Source organism: Onychostoma macrolepis, chromosome 02, assembly GCF_012432095.1.
Source record: "Onychostoma macrolepis isolate SWU-2019 chromosome 02, ASM1243209v1, whole genome shotgun sequence".
NCBI lineage: Eukaryota > Metazoa > Chordata > Actinopteri > Cypriniformes > Cyprinidae > Onychostoma > Onychostoma macrolepis.
The window spans coordinates 35,180,756-35,204,276 of record NC_081156.1 but is presented as its reverse complement, the minus strand read 5'-3'; the positions used below and the strand labels follow the sequence as shown (position 1 = coordinate 35,204,276).

At 32.7% G+C, this 23,521-nt stretch overlaps 1 protein-coding gene across 2 annotated transcripts in view; it reads left to right on the top strand.

Moving 5' to 3' along the window:
• Positions 1–23,420, top strand: part of nectin4b (nectin cell adhesion molecule 4b) — a 26,611-nt gene extending 3,191 nt beyond the window's left edge. Inside the window, exons 2-12 of one of the 2 annotated variants that reach the window (XM_058797257.1) lie at positions 647–841; positions 3,669–3,836; positions 7,567–7,845; positions 8,731–8,845; positions 11,588–11,739; positions 14,957–15,131; positions 15,242–15,317; positions 16,836–16,898; positions 16,975–17,160; positions 20,664–20,999; positions 22,291–23,420. In XM_058797257.1, the coding sequence (XP_058653240.1) occupies positions 647–841; positions 3,669–3,836; positions 7,567–7,845; positions 8,731–8,845; positions 11,588–11,739; positions 14,957–15,131; positions 15,242–15,317; positions 16,836–16,898; positions 16,975–17,160; positions 20,664–20,951 (1,697 nt within the window). In that variant the 3' untranslated portion in view covers positions 20,952–20,999; positions 22,291–23,420. Of the gene's footprint in view, positions 1–646; positions 842–3,668; positions 3,837–7,566; positions 7,846–8,730; positions 8,846–11,587; positions 11,740–14,956; positions 15,132–15,241; positions 15,318–16,835; positions 16,899–16,974; positions 17,161–20,663 lie in introns of both variants that reach the window. The other variant, XM_058797247.1, reaches the window with a different exon arrangement.
• Positions 23,421–23,521: the final 101 nt, after the last annotated feature.

The following is a 23,521-nucleotide window of genomic DNA, read 5'->3' as shown; positions in this document are numbered from 1 at the left end:
CTTTGTCGTATGTACTGGGTATGTGGTATTTACATTACAAGTATCAGAATTTCATCATATAAAAATCAGCATCTGCAGCAGATTGCATATTTGTGCTTGGTTTGAGTCTCTGAATAAAACTGAGCTTCATATTCTCACTATATCAGACTATATATGAGCCAAATATGATACCAAACAAAAAACATTTTGTCTAAAGGTTCAATAAACTGTTGCATTTCAAAAACAATTGATGTTCTGACTAATATTTCATATGTCAGTCTTTAAAATCAAACCCAACCATATGCACAATGAATACTTGGTGTATAGACTGTAAATTTATGATTTTGTGAATGCATAATGACTAAGAGAAGTTGCATGCTTGTATTAGTGTATATATACATCCTTGCATGTCAGCAACAAACAATATGGGATGCATTTTATTATTTGCATTTAGCATTGATTTTTTTGGGCTGGTCATATATCTGAAACCCTCTCGTTGTGCTGCATGGGAATGTCCTTGTGTTTCTGTGACTTGTTTGTAGGGCAGGAGCGATGGATCATGATAGTGTGGGTTTATTATTAACTGTCCCCGGCCCTCACCTCGTCTCTAATAGTAAATCCATTCAGTGATGTTTGCAGAAGTTCACACTGTCTCTTTATGTCTTAGTCTGTGTTCACAGTGAGTTCATCGAGCCGTCTCCGTCCCTGGCCCTGCGCTCGTTCTCCGGCACGCAGACCCGGCTGCCCTGCCGCTTTAAGGTGGAGGCCGATGAAAAAGCGGTGCAAGTGACCTGGTCCAGACAGAAACCAGGAGGAGAACGAGAACAGATTATCATTGGACACTATACTGAAGGACCTACAGGTGTGTGTGTTTGTTTGCACCATTTACATACACAAACTAGTTGAGTGAATCTCACAAAACCTGTTAGGAACATGTCTGGCTCAGATTTCACCATGCAAAAAATCTTAATGGTGCACAAAACAGGCTTCATTTTCTGTTCTTGTGATTTTGAGCTAAAATATGTTGTGTTTGAGACCTGGACATGTGTTCCAGGATTATTATAGTTCACTAAACAAAAAATAAAACCATTTTTGTTGCTTGAAATAAAAGAAATGTTAACTGAAATAAAGTAAAATATATAAAAACTGTTAAATTGGTACTAAAAGTAACATTTTATAAAAAAAAAAAAATACAAACTTCACGGACTTATTAAAAAAACTAATGAAAATGACAGAAACACTCAACAAAATGACTAAAACTTTAACTAAAATAAAAATGAAAACAGAAAATATAATAAAAACCAAAATCATATCAAAATATGAAAACAAACATAAGTTTCTCGAAGATACTAAAATAAAATAGATGATTTTTGTTACTTGAAATTAAATAAATTAAATTTATAAATAAAATATATATATAAAAAAATAATTTAGAATAAATAAAATAAAATGGACAATAACAAACTTTTTATTTTAGCTACAACATTTCTCATTTCTCTAATTCGAAATAAAAACTAAAATAGTACATCAATGATTCTAGAATAGCACTTGAAATTAAATAAACGTTATCTGAAATAAAATACTTTAAAAAAAAAATTAAAAAGTCAACTTGTTTTATTTTATTTCAGCTGAGGCAACATTTCTCATTTTTCATTTAGTGTAACTGGATGTAAAATATGAAACTAAAATAACGAAGTGAAACTAAAATAATAATAATAATAAAAAAAAAATATATATAGAATAATAAAAAGGACAAAAACACACTAGAAAAGTAGCTACTTTAAAATTTTAATGAAAATGGAAAATATAAAAATAAAAACTAATTAAAAATATTTATTAAATAAAAAAAATAATAATTTAAAGGTATTAAAAAATAAATTGTTACATTTGAATAAGTATAATAGTATCCCAGTGATACTAAAATAACACTGGTGTGTTTTGGTGATTCATCCGCCTCTTGTCATTAAATCTCCTCCCTCTCAGAGAAGCACAAACAGACACGAGCATTATTTCCCCCCAGCAGTTTTGTTAAATGGAAACCGTATCGCATTGTGTTCTGACGGGCGTCTGTCACCTAGAGACGTTTGTCATGACGGATATTTTCAATGATGCATTGTGTTCATCGGCTCTTTTATATGCACCAACTCATATCTGCCATCTGTGTTGAAGTGCATTGCTTTAATTCACCACAAAATATAATGTATTCTGTCATTATGTACTCGCTCTCATATCAGCTCAAACCTGTATGACTTACTTTCTGTCTACTGTGAAACACAAAGGAGTGTATGCTGTTTTGCATACAATGGCAGTGAATAAACAGCATAAAATATCATAACAGTAGCTGATATAACTTATATTCCATGTCTTCTGAAGTCATGTGATCTTTCGTGTGAAGAACAGACCCAAATTGAAAATGCTTTCACTGTTAAGCTTGACCTGTGGCTGCCGTGGAATGGAAATGAGCAAAATAAATTCAGTATATAAAAAAAATATACTATACAATAATGTTTTTTTAATATTCTTTTCTTTTTAATTTTAGTTAAAGTTTTGGTAATTTTGTAGTGTTTCGTTTTTGTCGTTTTTTATTCGTTTTTGTTTTTTTTTTAAAGTCTATAGTTTTTATTAACTAACTTCAGTTATCAATTTAAACAATGTAAATGAAAAATGAAATTAGCTAAAAAAGTTTTTTAAAGATTTTTTTGTGAATTAGTTTTTATTTTTATATATATTGTTTTTTATTTCAGTTGTAATTTCGTTTTTTGTCATTTTTATTAGTTTATTTTTTACTTATTTTCATTTCAGTTATTTTAATACATGTAGTTAAACTAAATGGAAATAGAAAAAATAGACTGAAATAAAATGTAAAAAAAAAAAATCAGTTAAAGTTTACCTGTGGTTTATTTCAATTGATGAAGGTTTTTTTATGCTATTAGTTTAATTATAATCACCTTGGTTTGGAAACATGCGGGTGTGTAAATGTTGACTGTTTTATAATAGTATATAAAAGATACTAAAATGACACGTTACTGTGTATATATTTCACTTAAAAGTACTGTAATTCTATTCAGTATTCTTAAATGGCACAGTTTTAATATGCTTTAATACAGTGCTTCATCTGTCTCTATAAGCTATAATAGTATCTGAAAGATGCTAAAATATTTTATACTAAAATATATTTCACTTTGAAGTACTGTAGTTCTATTCAGTGCTCTAAGATGCCTCAATTTGCAGTAATATGTTTTAATACAGTGTTTCATCTGTTTCTATAAGCTATAATAGAATCTAAAAGATACTAAAATAACACGTTATTTGGCCTGTTCTTATGTTATTGTGTATATATTTCACTGTAAAGTACTGTAAAGTACTGACAGGATTTTACGGGTCACCTGTAATTTGGATTGAACTTTTGTATAAGCAGCAAAAAGCCTTCCGGCATCTTCTGGTGATTCTCGGTCTTTATGATGAAACAAGAATTCTGATGAAGAGATAAGAGCTCAAGAGATTCGATTTGGTTTCAGTGGAGTCACATTACATTGACATTTACCAAATCATAGATACTGCTGTTTGCCATTGACTTCCAGACAGGACTTTCAAAGGACCAGCAGTTAACTATAAACTATATAAACACCTATTTGTCTATTTTGTGGTGTTTTTTCCCTCTAATTGAATGTAATGTTGTTTTATTTCAGTGTCTCCTGATTTTCTGAATCGTGTTCAGTTTGAGAGCTCCGACCCGACCGTCGACTCCACACTGTTAATTCTGAACACGAAGAAGGCCGATCAGGCCACATACACCTGCCACGTCTCCATCTTTCCCTCCGGAAGCTTCGAGAGAGACATCAGCCTGACCGTCTGGAGTAAGATCCCCTCTTTTCACGTGTCGATTCATTTTCTCAAGCTTCATTTCACTTCTGTTTGCAAAAGGAAGGTCTGTTAAACAGTTCATCTGCTGTACCGTACAAAATCAACACGATTTTGTATTTCTGCTAAACTTACCAGTTTAAAAATAACTTTGCTTTTGTAATTGCTTTGTCGTAGCATTTCAGGAAGTAATACATTGTAAAAAATATTTTTACAGTAAGAACTGCTAACCGATTAACTATAAGAGACCCTACCGTTGGGTAATTATAAGTTACAGATACCATTACCATCATACCGTGAATTTGATAGTTTTTGCAAGTAAAAATCTATGAATTACCAACCATATATTTTATGGTGAAAAACAGGAGATGGACAATCCCAGAAGTCCCTGTGTGAAACAATATTGTTATATGCAATATAAACTTTTTGTCATCAGTAATGTATGTTAGGGTGTTTTGTGTTGCGATGTTTGTGGCATTATTTTAGTGTTGTATTTTGCCCTGATGGTGGTTTGACCCTGTTTATGTCTATATATGTACTGTATGAGTACTGGCCATGTTTTACGCAGGCTAAATCATAATTTTTTTCATGCACTGCCAAATTTACAGATTTTGGTTTATTTTGTTTCCATAACTTGTCTTTTTCTGATAGTGGAAGGAAATTATCTAAAGTACCAATTTAAGTGTTTATTTCATTGCACTTTATCTATTTGCATCTTTTAATATTCATTAAAATCTATATATTTAAAAGTTTTTTTTCTCCACTTCAGAAGCACTTATATACACCAAAACTTACAGTTTTATTCCTATCTGTATTCTGAAGGTTTTTATGGGTTTGTTTATATATCATTTACACTGATTTTTTTTTACAACATTTTATTCTTATAAACATGGTGTAAAATTTGTTTTTCTGTCTATTGACAGTATTTTCTGATTTATGGGGTGATGAATAGAGAAATCCAAAATCCCCTCTGTAAAAACCTTCATCTCTAATATGTCAACAAAATCAAACTCAAATTTTGATCCTGGCTTTATCCAGTATTCAGGAAAATGTATGAAAATTAGTGCATCTTAAATTAGACATTCCCTATTTGCATATTCAGATAGGCCTAATATTTCAGAAAACTTGTAATAAAAATATGTCATAATGTACTGCGATTAATCAACTGGGGAAGTATTCTATCTATTAGTTATAACTTTTACCCTGTTTGACTGTAGTGTCTTGCCTTAAAATATAAAGTTATAAGTTGTAAAATATAGAAGCTGTGTATTTTGCTATATATAAAACTATATATCTTTTTTTAATTAAAAAATAATAAATGCACTCTAAAAAATGCTGGGTTAAATACAACCCAAGCGCTGGGTAAAATTTGGACAAACCCAGAGATTAGGTTGTTTTGACCCAACGGTTGGGTTACTGCCCAGAAGGTTCGGTTAAACATTTAACCCAGCTGTTGTTTGAAAACAATCCAATCGCTGGGTTTGTCCATATTTTACCCAGCACTAGGTTTTATTTAACCCAGCATTTTTATAGTGTATGACAAACACGCATTAAAATAACAAACTTTAACTAAAATTAAAATTAAAACAAAACAAAAAAATTAACAAAAGCTAGAATGGTATATAAAGGATACTAAAATAATTTAGTACTACCCGAATTCCGGAAATGTTGGGACGTTTTTTTAAATTTGAATAAAATGAAAACTAAAAGACTTTCAAATCACATGAACCAATATTTTATTCACAATAGAACATAGAGAACATAAATGTTTAAACTGAGAAATTTTACACTTTTATCCACTAAATGAGCTCATTTCAAATTTGATGCCTGCTACAGGTCTCAAAAAAGTTGGCACAGGGACAACAAAGGGCTGAAAAAGCAAGATATTTTGAAAAGATTCAGCTGGGAGAACATCTAGCAACTAATTAAGTTAATTGACATCAGGTCTGTAACATGATTAGCTATAAAAGGGATGACTTAGAGAGGCAGAGTTTCTCAGAAGTAAAGATGGGCAGAGGCTCTCCAATCTGTGAAAGAGTGCGTAAGAAGATTGTGCAATACTTTAAAAACAACGTTTCTCAATGTCAAATTACAAAGGCTTTGCAAATCTCATCATCTACAGTGCATAGCATCATCAAAAGTTTCAGAGAAACTGGAGAAATCTCTGTGCGTAAGAGACAAGGCCGAAGATCTTTGTTGGATGCCCGTGGCTCAGACGACACTGCATCACTCATCGGCATGATTCTGTCATTGACATTACTAAATGGGCCCAGGAATACTTCCAGAAACCACTGTCGGTAAACACAATCTGCCGTGCCATCTGCAGATGCCAACTAAAGCTCTATCATGCAAAAACGAAGCCATATGTGAACATGGTCCAGAAGCGCCGTCGTGTCCTGTGGGCCAAGGCTCATTTAAAATGGACTGTTTCAAAGTTGAAAAGTGTTCTATGGTCAGACGAGTCCAAATTTGACATTCTTGTTGGAAATCACGGACGCCAGACGCTAAAGAGGAGGGAGAGCATTCAGTTCAAAAGCCAGCATCTCTGATGGTATGGGGGTGCATAAGTTCATACAGTATGGGCAGCTTGCATATTTTGGAAGGCACTATGAATGCTGAAAGGTATATAAAGGTTTTAGAGCAACATATGCTCCCCTCCGGATGACGTGTATTTCAGCAGCAATGCAAAACCACATACTGCAGCTATTACAACAGCATGGCTTCGTAGTAGAAGAGTCCGGGTGCTGAATTGGCCTGCAGTCCAGATCTTTCACCTATAGACAACATTTGGCACATCATTAAACGAAAAATATGTCAAAGATGACCACGAACTCTTCAGCAGCTGGAAACCTATATCAGGCAAGAATGGGACTAAATTCCAACACCAAAACTCCAGAAACTCATAACCTCGATGCCCAGACATCTTTAAACTGTTCTGAAAAGAAGAGGAGATGCTACACCATGGTAAACATGCCACCGTCCCAACTGTTTTGAGACCTGTAGCAGGCGTCACATTTGGTTAGGGAGTCAGGCTTGTAACCTGAAGGTTGCCGGTTCGATTCTCGCGCCGGCAGGAATTGAAGGTGGGGATTGTGAATGAACAGCACTCTCTCCACCTTCGATACCATGACTAAGGTGCTCTTGAGCAAGGCACCGAACCCCTAATTGCTCCCTGGGCGCTGGAGCAAGGCTGCCCACTGCTCCGGGTGTGTGTTCACTGTGTGTGTGCATTTGTTCACTACTCACTGCTGTGTGTGTGCACTTGGATGGGTTAAATGCAGAGCACCAATTTCGAGTATGGGTCTCCATACTTGACAATACGTCACGACTTAACTTATGTTCTGTTGTGAATAAAATATTGGCTCATGTGATTCGAAAGTCTTTTAGTTTTCATTTTATTCAAATTTAAAAAAACGTCTCAACATTTCTGGAATTCGGGTTGTATTTGACCTGTTCTTATGTTATTGTGTATATATTCCACTTTTAAGTACTCTAGTACTATTCAGTATTCTAAAAAATGCCACAGTTTGCAGTGTTAATATGCTTTAATACAGTGCTTCATCTGTCTCTATAAGCTATAATAGTATCTAAAATGATCTGAAAGATACTAAAATAAATATACTTCTCTTTAAAGTACTCCAGTTCTATTCAGTATTCTAACATGCCACAGTTTGCAGTGTTACTATGCTTTAATACAGAGCTTTGCCTCTGTTTCTCCTTCACTAGTTTTGCCGATCTCCTCTCTGGAGCCGGTGATTCTGCAGGAAGGCCAGTCGTTCCGCGCCGCTGCTCTCTGTCGTGCGGTTGGACACCCTCCGCCGCGTTTGTCCTGGGACACGGATCTTCCCGGGCAGTCGCAGAACCGGACCGGAGAGGATGGAGTCGTAACCTCGCAGTTTTCCCTGCATCCGCTGCGCAGCATGAACACACAGCGGCTGGACTGTCTGGTGTGGCATCCGGCTCTGGACGGCCCGCACAGAATCAGCAACAAGCTCGTGGTGCACTGTGAGTTATCCTTAAATGCATCACCCCAAAATAAAGGAGCTGTGTGACTTAACACAAAAAGAATACTGCATAACACAAAAAGAAACATTTTGCAGAATGTTCATGCTGCTTTTTTCTTTTTGAGATCTAGTGTGTGAATATTTAGAATTAAAGTTTGTGTCTGCTTTCGGTTTTCATTTTTAAATTGGAGTTAAAGTTTTAGTGTAATTTAAGTTTTTTTTTTTAATTAAATAAAAAAAAAGTTTCTATTTTAATTTATTTCAAGTAATTTTTTTTTAATGGTTTTAGTTAACAATAATAACCCTGATACAGTGTTATTTTTGTATCACTGAAATACTGTTCTTTTTTTATAGTTTGCATTATTTTTATTTGTGTATTTTCCATTTTATTGTAACTTTTGTTAGTTTTAGTAATTATTATTATTTTTTAATGTATCAGTATAGTTTTTTTTTCCAGTTTTAGTTATTTCAGTAGATCAAGTTAAACTACATAAAGCGAGAAATGTATAGCTGAATTAAAATAAGTTTTTATTTTTTATTTTATTTCAACTAATATCAAGAAAATAATGATTATTTTAGTATCAACACGATACTATTATAGTTTTAATTAATAATTTGAATCAGTTTCTATTTTTATATTTTTTCGTTTTTGATGAGGTTTTAGTAGTTTTTGGGCTTTTGTTTAATATATATAATTTTATATAGTTATATAGTTTCTCTTATTTTGTAGATCAAGTTAAACTAAATGATACATGTTTCCTTTGGCATTAGCTGAATTAAAATTTTATTTTCTTTGGGTTAATGTTAATTTTATGTCAGGTGATGATAAATGTATAGTTTTAGTTAATGGTGATGTCCCTGACGTGACCCTGTGTTTGTGCTTCAGTTCCTCCTGATGCAGTGATTGTTGATTCTGGTTCCTGGAGAATCGGTCACTCGGGATCAGAGCTCAGATGTGTGGTTAAAGGAAACCCGCTGCCACAAAACGTCACATGGAGCAGGTAACACAGTTTCACAGAGCCAGACTGGGAATGATCTGCAGTTTATTCTGACCAAAAACCACCCCCTTGCACAGTAATATTCAGTCTGACTGATGTGTGAAGTGACTAACCTCAGTTAGCGTTGTTTTAGGGAAGTGAATCATCTGAGATGGACTAAACCACAATAAGAGACTGGCATGGAGAAAAAGACATTCAAATAAAACACACACATATATGTAGAATTTGCATTTTTGGGATGGACAGAAATTCTGATCAGGGTTCTGATCATTAAAAATCTTTTTACTAAATGTCTGAATATCATTTAGTGCCACAAACTATAACTAGTTCTTCATCAGCACTCATTGCATCAGTCTAGTTTAATGCAGGTGAGCTGATTATATTGGGCATTCACAATATTCTTGTGATTTTGCTGGCCGTATAAAATTAAGCAGCTTTGTGAATACAATTACAATGATTTTAATGTGCCTTTTATTTGGCCATTAATTTCCCTAAATATTGCTGATTGTATTATGCATTGTTAATTTGGTGCATATAAATTAAAATGATTAAATCAAATTAATCTGTGTTCATGTAGAGAAAACAGTTTAGTATTTAGTATGTATCTTTACTGTTTCAGTATTACTATTTATTTTAGCATTTAGTATTGATTTCTACTATTTTGCTATTTTTAGCATTAGTGTTTAATATTTGTTACTATTTTAGTATTCATATTTATTTTTGTAAGTTTTTTTTTTTTTTTTTTTACCATTTAACTATTTTTACTCTTAGTATTTATTTTAGTGTTCAGAATTTATTTTTACTGTTTCTTTAGTATATAAATATAATATATATATAATATTTATTTTTACAGTTTTACTATTTTAGTATTAATCTTTAGTATTTTTGTGCTATCATACTGTTTTTAATATTAGTATTAGTGTTTGCTTTTATATATATATATATATATATATATATATATATATATATATATATATATATATATTTTTTTTTTTTTTTACTGTTTTAGTATTAGTGTTTATTTTAGTATTTTCTATTTATTAATTTACTGTTTTTAGTATAATTTAGTGTTTTTTTTTTTTTTTTTTTTGTGTTTAGCATAATATTTTTAGCTCCATATTACTCATCCCTAACTGACTTCATATTCATCAGTCTGTAGGCGTGACTGTAAACCACAGGCTTGTTTATAAGTCGATTATGCTGCTGTTTGTCAGTTTACTCACCACATTTATTCAAACTCGGCACGCTTTATTTGCATGAGCATCGAACTGAACTAGCAACATCGCAAAATCCCTACAAAAACACTAGTTTTTCAGTCCCTCTCCCTTTGTTTCTCTTTATTTTCCTCTTCCTTTCATTCTCTTTAACACACGATCACAAAGGCCTCTGAACTGCAGCGATGCATATTCACATGCTCCTTTCAGGATAAAATAAAAGCTTCAGTGTCGCCTTGCAACCTGAGAGCAAAGAGCCAAAAAGGGCGCTTTTCATGCACGGGACAGTAAAGAAAGAGAACGAGAGAGAGAGAAAAAGAGCAGGATGCTAAATGATGAGGGTGGGGTGTATCGAGACACACGCTAAGCCCTAAATAACCCTCCTGTCCTGTAATGATTGTTTTAACCGGCACAGAAACACAGGCTTTGCACTGGATTAAAGAAGCAGCGCATCAACTGCAATTAATGCATTCAGTGTGCATCGTCATGCATGCTTCTCCAGACATGAACGAGTCCTCAGATCATGCGTGTTGGTGCTTTATTAAGGTTGCATGGTGTGTCAGTCATATTTGCATGCATACGGTTGCTGAAAAGGTGTTTTCATTCAGGTTGTGCTGGAGAATGAACTGGTAACAGGCTGCAGGAGTCACATGATACTCTGATGATAATTACAGCGACGGTCCGAAACCTGAGATGCGTTTAATGTGGTGTTTGGCATCGCTGCAGCCGTGTGATGATGTGGGGTATCGGCTCAAGGAATGCGCTGTGTGTGTGTGTGTGTGTGTCGGTATCGGGGTGTGTCCTGATTCACACCTGTCTGAGGGGTTACAGTCACCTATAGCAGATTAAACACTGATACTGATGGAGAAAGAGGGAAAAACAGCCATCGTGCACGTTTAAACTGAAGCATGTGGATTACAAATGCAGTCTTTCAAAAAGTGATTTTCTTGCTGTGTTCATTTTACTTTTCCAGTACAAATATGTGAACATTTTTAAATCAAGATGTAGATCCAATATAATGTGCATAAGATTTGAAGTATTGTTTTCTGAATGGTGTTTCAAAACGTTAATGGTTAAAATGTCTCTTTTGCTCACCAAGGCTGCATTTATTTGATCAAAAATACAGTAAAATGTGAAATATTATTACAATGTAAAACAGCTGTTTTCTATGTGAATATCTGTTAAACTGTAATTTATTTCTGTGATGCGCAGCTGTATTTTCAGCATCATTACTGCATTCTTCAGTGTCACATGATCTTCAGAAATCATTCTAATATGCTGATCTGCTGCTCAAGAAACATTTCTGATTATTATCAATGTTGAAAACAGTTGTGCTGCACAATTGCTGGAAACCACTGCATTGCAAACAAGGATCATGTGACACTGAAGACTGGAGTAATGATGCTGAATCGATAAGAATCGATAAGAATCGGAATCGATCAAATTCAAACGATGCCCAACCCTAAGCTGAACTCTATTAATGAACAGTACAGATAATTATATCCGCTGGCGTTTGTCTGTGTGTGTTCAGGAAGGACGGCCGTCTGCCGGTGGGAGTGTTGGTTAAGGAGGACAGACTGGTGTTTGTTAGGCCTCTGAACGTGACGGATGAAGGCGTGTACATCTGCCAGACAGCAAACAGCGTGGGAATCTCTAAAGCCGAGTTTAAAGTGGAGATCGGAAGTAGGTGTTTAATCTACTGAAGAAATGAATGACACAAGACCCGGTCATCACACTGACCGATGAACTCAACCGCATGGGTTTTCCCACAAAACTACTCTTAAAAATGTCCTTCTATGGGAGTGTCATCATGTTAATGATCATTACAGAATGAATTCTCTAATTAGTTCTATACTGTTCTGACTCATTCTGGAAAACCCCTTTTTAAGAGTTTCGTTTTTTATTTTATACAGGGAAAAAAGATCATTAAATATTATTTTTTATAAAGAAATGTAATATTTAAAAAATATATATTTATATACATTTTATTTATTTAATATTATTATTAAAACAAATATTTAAAAAATATTATTTATTTATTTTTTTTGCTTACTGTGCCAGGGTTGACTATTGGTAAGTTATACAGATTATTATTAGCATCACTGATTACTCTTATGTGTCTATAGTACACATACAAATTTTAAGCTTAAAGTGAACATTGGAAATGTAAGTAAAAATAGCAGTGCCAACATCAGCTTTGTTGACGGTAGCAGAAAATGTGCTTAAAATAACCGAGGAAGTTTGATTCTGGAAACATTTCTGTTCTTGTGTTTGTGGCCCGTCTCGTTGTTTTTTCTGGATGTTTTTCATACAGCCCATGTTTCTCTGACTTCCTCGTAATGATTTGCACAATTGAGTAAATTTAGATCTTAATCGCAGCCAACAGTGACTCAGAAACCAATTGAATCCCCACCGCCTTTCAATGGAAAAACTTTGTCTACTTTTATGATTCTGCTGCCCCCATGTGGTGATTCAATATAATTTAATAATTACATTTTTAATTGTATTTTAATTTTAATTTTAATTATATTCTGCATAAAAAGCATTTTTGCATTGTGCCATTATTTTCATGATAATGTAGAAAACCTCCTTGCATTATTAATATCATAATGCAAAAAAAACTTTTATATATATTATTGTTAATGTAAAGTGTTTATATATTAGTTACTGTTTATTGTGCTATTTAATTTATGCTGATTTAATATTGAATTCATTCCATTACAATATTTTTTATTTTGATGAGAATCTAATGGTAATCATCTTTGACAATAATGAGAATTCTAAAAAAATTTAAAATAAAAACACAAACAAAAGTAATGAGATTATGGAGGGAAAATATTCTTAATTGTCATAAATAATTTCACATGAAAAAAAATCATCCTAAAAATAGGCTTATTTCTATTTAATATTTGTCACTCATTTTATTTAATAAAATTTTAATTTGTAATTTTAAATAACAATTTTATTAAATTAAATTAAAGGTACATTTGCATTTACATTTATTCATTTAGCAGAGGTGTGACGGACCCTTTTGAAGACCAGTTGTGCTGCTGCGTTCTTAATCATCTGTAAAGATATGATTGTGCATGATGGAAGTCCAGCCAGAAAAGCATTGCAGTAGTCCAGCCTAGAAATGACAAGGGCCTGGACAAGAAGTTGTGCAGCATGCTCCGTTAGGAAGAGTCATGATCTTTCTCATGTTGTGCAATGCAAACCTGCAAGATCAAGCAGTCTTTGCAGTGTGGTCTTTGACAGTCAGCTGGTCATCGACGATTACAGCAAGATTTCTGACCGAAGTTGATGGGGTAATAGTAGAAGAACCTAGCTGGATGGTGAAATCATGCTGTAGAGTCGGAGTGGCGGGAATGACAAGAAGCTCAGTCTTTGCCAGGTTGAGCTGTAGGTGATGTCCTTACATCCATGCCAGAGATGTTCTCCAGGCAGCCTGAGATCTGTGCAGCTACCTTTGGATCATCTGGTTAAAAAGAGAGATAGAGCTGTTTGTCATCAGCGAAGCAATGGTAGGAGAAGCCATGTGCCTGTATGAAGGTTCCCAGTGATGTAGTGTATGTGGAGAAGAGGAGGGGTCCAAGAACCGATCCCTGAGGAACCCCAGTGACCAGTTGATGTGCTTTGGATACCTGCCCTCCCCAGGCCACCCTGAAAGACCTACCAGAGAGAGAGTTCAAACCAGCGAAGTGGAATCCCTGTGATGAGAGGGTGGACAGGACGATCTGATGACTGACCGTGTCAGAAGCAGCTGATAGATCCAGCAGAATGAGAACTGATGATTTGGAATCAGCTTTTGCAATCCGCAAGGCTTTGTATTAAAAGTTTTCTGAAATGTTATGTTTGAATATGCAAATGCTGCAGTATCTAATTGATTATGCACTAATTTGCATACATTTCCAGAACTGAAATCTGAACATTGGATTCATAACATTCTAGTTTCATTTTGTTGACACATTAAAGGTTTTTACTAAGGAGATTTTGGATTTCTCTTTTTGTCACCCCGAAAAAATCAGAAAATACTATCAACAGACAGAAAAAAATACATTTATTACCATGTTTTAGGAATAAAAGGTTATATAAATTAGAGCCTGACCGATATATCATTTTGCCGATTTTTATCGGCCGATATGAGCCTGATGCAGATATATCAGCGAATATGCCTCCGATATCGGAATTTTTTTACTCCCTAATATCGGTATCGGTATCTGCATCGGCTCTAAAACACCCATATCGGTCAGGCTCTAATATAAATTAGTGTGAATGTAATATGAACAAACCTTTAGAGTACGGATAGAAATAAAACTGTATATAAGAGAAAAAAACTCTTGATATGGATTGGAATTGAAATCTGCATACACGGTAACACTTTACAATAAGGCGTATTAGTTAACAACATTAGTAAACATGAACTAAGAATGAACAATACTTCTACAGCATTTATTAATCTTAGTTAATGTTAATTTCAGCATTTACTAATGCATTATTAAAATCACGAGTTGTGTTTGTTAACATTAGTTAATGCACTGTGAACTAACATGAACAAACAATGAACAACTCTATTTTCATTAACTAACATGGATGAATAAAGTGTAATAAATGCACTGTTCATTGTTTGTTCATGTTAGTTAATACATTAACTAATGTTAATAAATGACACCTTATTGTAAAGTGTTACCGCATACTCAAATAGATAAAGTGCAATAAAATAAACACTTTATTATATGTATTTTGGATTTTGCGTGTTTTCTTTTCACTAGTCTGAAACGAGACATGTTTCGGAAGCAAAATAATCTCAAAATTGACCAGTGCATGAAAAAACTATGGTTTTTGTCTGTAGCGTTTCACCTTAAATGAATGCATTAGTTTTTTTATTGTTGTTTATTTTTAGAACATGCGCCTGAATTCGCTCACGCTCTGGGAAGCCTGTCAGAGACTCTCCTCATCATCGTAGGAGCGTCTGTCGCCGGAGTTTTGGTGGTCGTCGTCGTGATTGCCATCATTTTCATTAACTGTCACCTCAGACGCAAGAACAGGAAGCTTAAACGAGCGCTCAGCACCAGAATGTGAGTCTGTGACCTTTGACCTCAGAAATACAGCAAGAGAATGACCTCAGACCTTAGAAATGTATTTAGAGAAAATATCTCCATGCAAGCTGAATGTGTTTGTGTCTCAGGGAGGAGATGATCAGTCTGTCACGACAGGTGTCTATGAGGAGACTCAACTCCATCAACGGTGATCCCAGGACGGCGGTACGACATCGCAATCAATATTCATGATTAAATACAGCTTATTGACTTTAACAACATCTGTGGCTCAGACTATAGTTTAGACTCGACTGTCAGTTTGTGAAAAAACAGCAAAAATCACGTTTAAGTCTTTAGGGCAGATGTGCTGGAGTCTTTAATGCGACAAATCAGGAATTTTTTACCAAGTGCATGAATTATGATGTGGTTTGAGCTTTAAAATGTCACCACAAAATCAAAAGAAAGGAATAAGAAATTATATTCTGCATAAAAATCATTTTTAAATTGTGGCATTATTTTCATGATCATTTAATAACCCTCCTTGTATTCTTAATATCATAATGCAAAAAAAACAATGTTTGTATATTGTTGTTAATGTAAAGTATTTATAAATTAGTTACTGTTTATTGTGCCATTTAATTTGTTCTATTACAGTATTTTTATTTTGATGACAATCTAATGGTAATCATCTTTGACAATGAGATTTTTTTTTTTTTTTTTTTAAACAAGGAAGTAATGGGATTGTGGAGGGAAAATATTCTTAATTGTCATGAAAATAATGTCACCATGCAAAAAAAAAAAAAAAAATCGTCCCAAAAATAAATTTATTTCTATTTAATGTCACTTCTGTAATTCCTCTGATTTACCTCAAAATCAAAAGAAAGAATTAAGAAATTATATTCTACATAAAAAGCATCAAGATGTTTTCCCACTGTTTTCATGATAATTAAGAAAACCTACTCATATTTTCATTAGAATAATGCAACAAAAAAAAAAAAGTAAAGTATTTATATATTCTCTTGCCTTTTAATATATGCTCATTTAATCAAAAAATCTTTGTATTAGTTTATTTTTGAAGAGAATCATCTTTGGGAATAATAACAAATAACAACAAAAATCAAAAGTAAGGTTGTTCTTAATTGTCATAATGCAAATAAAAAATAGATGTACTATTCTATGCATAAAGATAAATGTTTCTTTTTTACATTGACGTTGTTGTCATGATAATTAAGAAATTTCTGTATATTCTTATTACCATAATGCAGATAATCAGTATTTATATATTAATTAGTGTTTATTATCCTGCCTTTAGTTTATGTTGATTTTATATGTAAAAATATTTGTACTACAGCCTTTTTATGCTGATGAGAATCATCTTTGAGAATAATAATAATAAAACGCACAAAAAACACTTAAGTAAGGTAATGAAACCTTAGGAAAAATGTTCATAATTATGAAAATAATGTGGCGATGCAAAAAAAAACGGTAAAAAAATAATAATAAAAAAAAATAAAAATCTTCTTTTTTTATGGTGAAATGTGGACCCAGACTTGTTTTCACAAGATTTTTCATCAAACTGTAAAATGTGTGATAGTTATATTTTAAATGCTGTCCACCTGCCTGTTCTGGTTTCATTGTAAATGAGTTTTGCTGTTACAAACTGAAGAATGAATCTAGTAATGTAATGTGATGCATCATACTGTAACTTGTGTGTGTGTGTGTGTGTGTGTGTGTGGTTTACAGCCGGAGGAGAGTTCACTGTTTCAGATGGACAGTGTGACGAAGGGCAGTGTTTTATCGGTGGAGGTGAGTTTATTTCACACCTGTGTGTGTGTGTGTGTGATACCGTCACCAGAATAAACACATCTGCATCTCTCTGTAGGATCGTTCATTGCTGAGCGACGTGAAAGGCAGACATGGAGACGGAGAGTATGACACTCTGGGACGTCCCGCCATCTACACGCCATACCGGCCGGAGCGAACCAGTAAGAAGATGAGAGAGATCGAGGAGAAAAATGAGCGCAGATGGAGAGTCGAGTCCTACATCAAATCCAGCAATATGTCGCTGGTGAGTGAGTGTGAGTGTGTGTGTGTGTGTGTGTGAACGAACATCATGAATCCATTCACCACCTTAATGCATGCAGCATTCAGTCAAATCACAGTTTGAACAGATTTGAATCAATGGAATCAAGTTTGAATTGATTCAAAGAATCAAACTGTTTTGTCCGACTGAATTTCTAATCAACACTTTCATACTTGTGATACAACATGACAAGGAAGGACCATAAAACTAGTCTAATGATGCTCTTTAAGAAACCTAATGGACAAATTAACCCTGTAAAGCTTGACATAATAGGCCAAATAAAATCATTTTTAATGGATCGGTATATTAAAGCTTTAGAGACAATATTTTAAAAAAATGAAAAGGAAAAGTTTGCATGTGTGTTTTGTTTGGTATCATATGTGATGCATCAGGCTTTTAAGACTCATAGTCTGATATGCACAAAATCCCACAATGCACAAATAATGTATTTATATTAGTGCTGGGCAACGATTAATCTAGATTAATCTCATCCAAAATAAAAGTTTTTGTGTACATAATATATGTGTGTGTATTGTGTATATTTATTATGTATATATGAATACACACCCATGTATGTATATATTTAAGAAAAATGTGTTATGTTTATATATTAAATATATTTATATATCATATCAATTATATTAATATAAATATATACATGTAAATATTTTCAAAATATATACTGTATGTATGTGTCTTTAATATACACATAATAAATATTCACAGTACACACAGATATATTATATAAACAAAAAGCGATTAATCGTTGACCAGCACTAATTTATATATGGTTAGTGTTTATTCTCCTGCCTTTTAATTTATAGTAACTTAATGTAAAAAAATTTAAATAAATAAAAATAAATAAATGTATATCTTTATAGTTGTTTTTAATTGTCATGAAAATAATGTTGTAAAATAATAAAATTGTCCTTTATTTTTAGAATCATGTGCTACTATTGTATGCCTAAAGAAAGAAAAAATTAATAAATTATATACAATAAATAAATTATACTTTTTTTTTTTTTTTTTTTAAATAACATGGTTAAGTATATGGGTAGACAGTATAGCTAAGTGTCGTGATTGTTACAAAAATAAATGTAAAAATTAATTGATGAATAATTAAATAATAATAATTGAATAAAATGTAAAAAAAAAATTTTTTTATTGAAATTATTTTTGTAACAATTAAGAAACATGCCTATATTTTCATTACCATATATATGATTTTATTTGTAATAAAATCTTTTGTTATTACAGTATAGGAGGATTACAAGTTATGGAGGGAAAATGTTCTTAATTGTCATGAAAATAATGTGACAATACAAAAATATATAGTAAGAATATGGAGGAAAAAACTGCTCAATTTTATTCAAAGATCCAAACTGAGCAAAGATATGTATCTGACCAAAAGGTGATGAAATTCTAATACTCTGATTATACTAAAAGGCCTTTTACTTGCTAAAACACTCTAAACGATCAATCAGACGACAGAAGGCATGGAATGGATTGTACGTGAAACCTGTTTAACAGCAAAGTTTTATCATTACAGGCCTTTTGCATGTCAAATAATGATACAGCAGCTTAATAGGTTTAAAACTGCATCGTGATGATATTCTTGAAGTGTCTTGTATTGACCTCAGCAGTGAATGAACCACAGTGGTACAAACGGGAGAGGTGCTGGTCCTTCAACGTATCGGTCTACAAAGCCTATAAAAAGCAGTCTTCAAAAGACTTATTTTAATTTTGAAATTAATATTTTCTTTTAGCAAGGATGCTTTAAATTTATCAAAAGTGATGATAAAAACATTTATAATGTTACAAAATATTTCTATTTCAGATAAATGCTGTTCTTCTGAACTGAAAAAAATCTACTCTGCTGTTTTCAACAATAATAATAATAATAAATGTTTCTTGAGCAGCAAATCAGCATATTAGAATGATTTCTGAAGATCATGTGACTGGAGTAATGATGCTGAAAATACAGCTTTGAAATCACAAGAATAAATTACATTTTAAAATATATTCAAATATAATTTTTTTTTTAAATAGTAAAAATATTTCACAATATTACTGTTTTTTTTTTTTTTGTATTACTGTTATTACTGTGTATTTCGGATCAAATAAATGAAGGCTTGGTGAGCAGAAGAGACTTCTTTTAAAAACTTTAAAAATCTTACTGTTCAAAAACATTTGACTGGTGGTGTATTTTACTACTGTCTCTGAGAACCTGAAGTTGCAGAAAAAAGATGGCGCTGAGACTAAATGGTTCCTGATGGTTTCACACCTAATTCCTCATAATTAATGCTTTTACAGTTAACGTGTCTTTTCTGACCGTGCTGACCCAATGAGCATTTCGCCGTCCAATGGTCATGCCTCAACTTTGCTATTTCTATTATTGCATCCTTCTCATGGGCATTTAATCATTTTTGACTTTTCAGTCTGAGTTAATCATTTTTGGCTAATTTTATCTGTAAAAGAAAACCTTAATAATTATAAGGCATTTTTCACTTCCATCCTTCATGGACAATTATATTTAATTTATAAATGATTAAAGATGAATTTAATAGTTATTAAGATTGATGTGGTTTGGAATTGGTCAAATGTGTTTGGAAAAAAAATATGATTAGAATATCAACTTGCATAATAATTATCATCATTACGATCAGTGTTGGGTGTAATTAGTTACTGTTAATTACGTTTCCCTTGAAAAATAAGGGATTTTTTTTTTTTTTCTTCGCCTGTAATTTAATTACAGTTACTACTTATGTAATTGAACTTAATACTGTGTATAGAACATTTATGCACAATACAATAGTGGATTTAACATCAAAATTTAAAGTCTAACCTTAAAATGCATGCTTTTTATGTACACTTATCACTTTTGTAATACTTTGAGTTAATAAGAATATTGGTAACACTTTAGTGTTTAATTCTCACTATTAACTTGGTTATTAGCATGAATATTACTGGGATATTGGCTGTTTATTATTACTTTAAAAAGCACATATTAATGTCTTAAGACCTTATTCTAAATCCTTAATCCGACCCGATTCTTAAACTTAACAACTACTTTACTAAGTATTAATAAGCAGTAATTAGGAGTATACTGAGGCAAAAGTTAATAGTGAGAATTGGACTCTAATCTAAAGTATGACCAGAATGTAGTTACTTGAAAGAATTAAAAGAAGCGTTTCATGTCATCCTCGTATCATTAACTTGTGGAGGTTGATTATAGGATTTAGAAAGTAATAAGTAATTAAATGCTTTTTGGAGAGAGTAGTTTGTACAGTACACTGTTGAAGATGTAATTAATTACTTTTTTAGAGTAGCCTAACTTATCCAACACTGATTACGATATTCTTGATGTTTCATGTTTTGACATCAGCAGGGAATAAACTGCAACTATTCAGTTTTATCATCCGAGCCCGAGGTGAAGAACAGCTATCCTTTTTTCCTGTGAGTAAATCTTGATGTTGTATCTGTTGCAGGATTCAGGGCTTCACCGGGATCAGAGTTCTCCTGCTCCTCCGTCCGTGAGCTCGGGTCCGACTGCAGATGCGATCGGTGACGGATGGAAGCGCGGCTCGCGCCGAGAGATTCACCGAGCGGAGCGTGAGAAAGACATACAGCGAGAGCGAGTTCCTGAAGGAGAAGAAGAAAGCTCCTATCACCTCTCCGAGGCCACTTCCAACTACTTCCAGTGCAGCAACGGCGGACTGACGCCGAAAGCAAACCCCAACGCCATCATCATACACTCACGAGGACAGGTCATATGATCAACACACCGTCACGATCGTCAGTGCATGCAGCATAGTTCATTATCTGTAAGAACCTTAAAAACTCTTAAAGGGACAGTTCACACACAAACTATCATTTACTCAAACTCTCATGTCAGTCAAACCTGCGTGACTTTCTTGTGTTTTGTAAAACATCCATGCTAAAAAAAAACAGTCATGCATATCAATTGTGCATGATATTCTTATCGATTCCAGTGGGGCTAAAAAAAATCATTTAGATATCAAACGTGTTTATTCTGTCTCTCGTTTTGCAAAACGTTTAATTGCTGCTGAATACCATGAACACAAATCAGCCGGCTGCAAATCACAAAGCTGTTTGTGTGCAAAAGAGAGCTGCATGATTCTTTTCACGATTTATTTTTTTTAAATGGGGGTTGTAGTTCTTTCACAATTCTGAAGAAAAAAATATTAGATTAAAAACTAAACAATGGAATTTATGAATGAAATGATTCAACAACTCACTGAAGATGAACTTGTTTCATTACTGGATTGATTTGAATGAATGATTCAAAGACAAATAGATTTTTAACAGACACTTTTCTCATTTTCATTTAGTTTAAGGACTAAAATAACTAAATCTAAAAATTTTATAAAATTCATAAACTATATGGATATTTAAAAAACATACAAAACCATAAAATATGAAATTAAACTTATTTTAGTTCAGCTGCCAATGCAACATTTTTATTTAGTTTAAATTGAAGTACTAAAAGAACTGAAATAAAAACGTGTGCGTATAAAAAAAAATTAAATTAAAAATATATATAATTTTTTTTTTTGAATGAATGAAAAATTAATAAAATGAAAACAAAATATGAAAATAAAACCTAATGCAAAATAATAACACAAATATAATAGTATCTCAGTGATACTAAAATAATACTGGTTCATGTTAGTTCACAGTGCATTAACTAATGTTAACCAATAGAACTTTTAGATTTTAAGAAAGCATTATTAAATATTGAAATTAAGATCAATAAGTATAGATCATTGTTAGTTACATTTACATTTATGCATTTAGCAGACGCTTTTATCCAAAGCGACTTACATTGCATTCAAGTTACAGTTTTTACATTTTATCAGCTCTTGCTTTGCCTGGGAAAAGCAAGCAAGTTACTAATGTTAACGAATGAGAAAGTGTCAGCGAGTTTGATAATTGCTTCTATTATATAGCCAAGATTATATAAAGATTCCTCGGATTCTGTGTTTAATAGCTGAATGAAACTCATACGGGTTTGGAATGACATGAAGGATGAGTAAATGAGTTAATTTTATTTTTTATTTTTTATTTTTTTTGAACTGTTCCTTATTAAATCAGGCAATCAGCACAAACTCTGGTTTATAAGCGGATGTGAAGATGAAACGAGGAACGCTCACGGATCTCATGAGACGCTTCAGCGAGACTCCAACACGGACGTTTATACACATGTTTCTACTGAACCAAGTCTTGCTGATCTGATTGGTTCCTGGTTTAGACTCGGTCTACCTCTGCAGAACTCAGTGCCAACTCAACAAAAACTGATATTATTATGGTACTTTTATGATACTTTCTTGTATTATATTGTATAATCAACGAGACTGCTACATACATGCACCACACTTTCATGTTTGTTCGAATTGTCACCATTTAAAGTCCATAAATGGTTGATTCCATATTAATCTGTCATAATATCTTTATAGTATACTTACATTATGTGAACAGTTTAGAATAAATAAGATTTTGAATATTTTTTTTAAGAATTTTTTTTTTAAAGAAGTCTCTGCATTTATTTGATCAAAAACACTGTAAAAATGTGAAATATTATTACAATTTCAAATAGCTGTTTTCTATGTGAATATCTGTTAAAAATGTAATTTATTTCTGTTGATCAAAGCTGAATTTTCAGCATCATCCTTCAGGAATGATTCTAATATGCTGATTTGCTGCTCAAGAAACATTTCTGATTATTATCAATGTTCAGTTTTGATCACAGAAATAAATAACGTTTTACAATATATTCACATAGAAAACAGCTATTTTTAAGTGTAATAATATTTCACTTTTTAACTGTATTTTTGATCAAATAAATGCAGCTTCGGTGAGCAGAAGAGACTTCTTTAATGCAATCTAAAATATTTCTATTTGACGTCAGTTTCAGCTATATAACATTTTTCCTTTACAAAAGCGTTTTCTTTTACCAGTCACTGCAGTTATTGTTCCTACTGTTAAGACGCGTATTAATATAGATCTCCAGTGTAGCTGATACACAGTTTTATCACTTTGTTAGAAAACATGATAAATTTCTGTAAAGGGTTAACAGGTTACTTCTCTACAATCCACCCAGGAAACTACTGAACTTACCACTTTGTTCAGTGACATTTTGGACCGATTTATATATATATACTTTACAAAAACTCCAACACTGTATTATTATTATTTTTTATACAGTATTGCACTATCTGTAAATGTTACTACTCTGAGTTTGTGTAAATGTGCTGTTGGTGACTAGTAGGTGTGTTTTTTTTTTTTTTTTTTACTCTACTAACTAGTGTTAACGTCCAGACCTGAA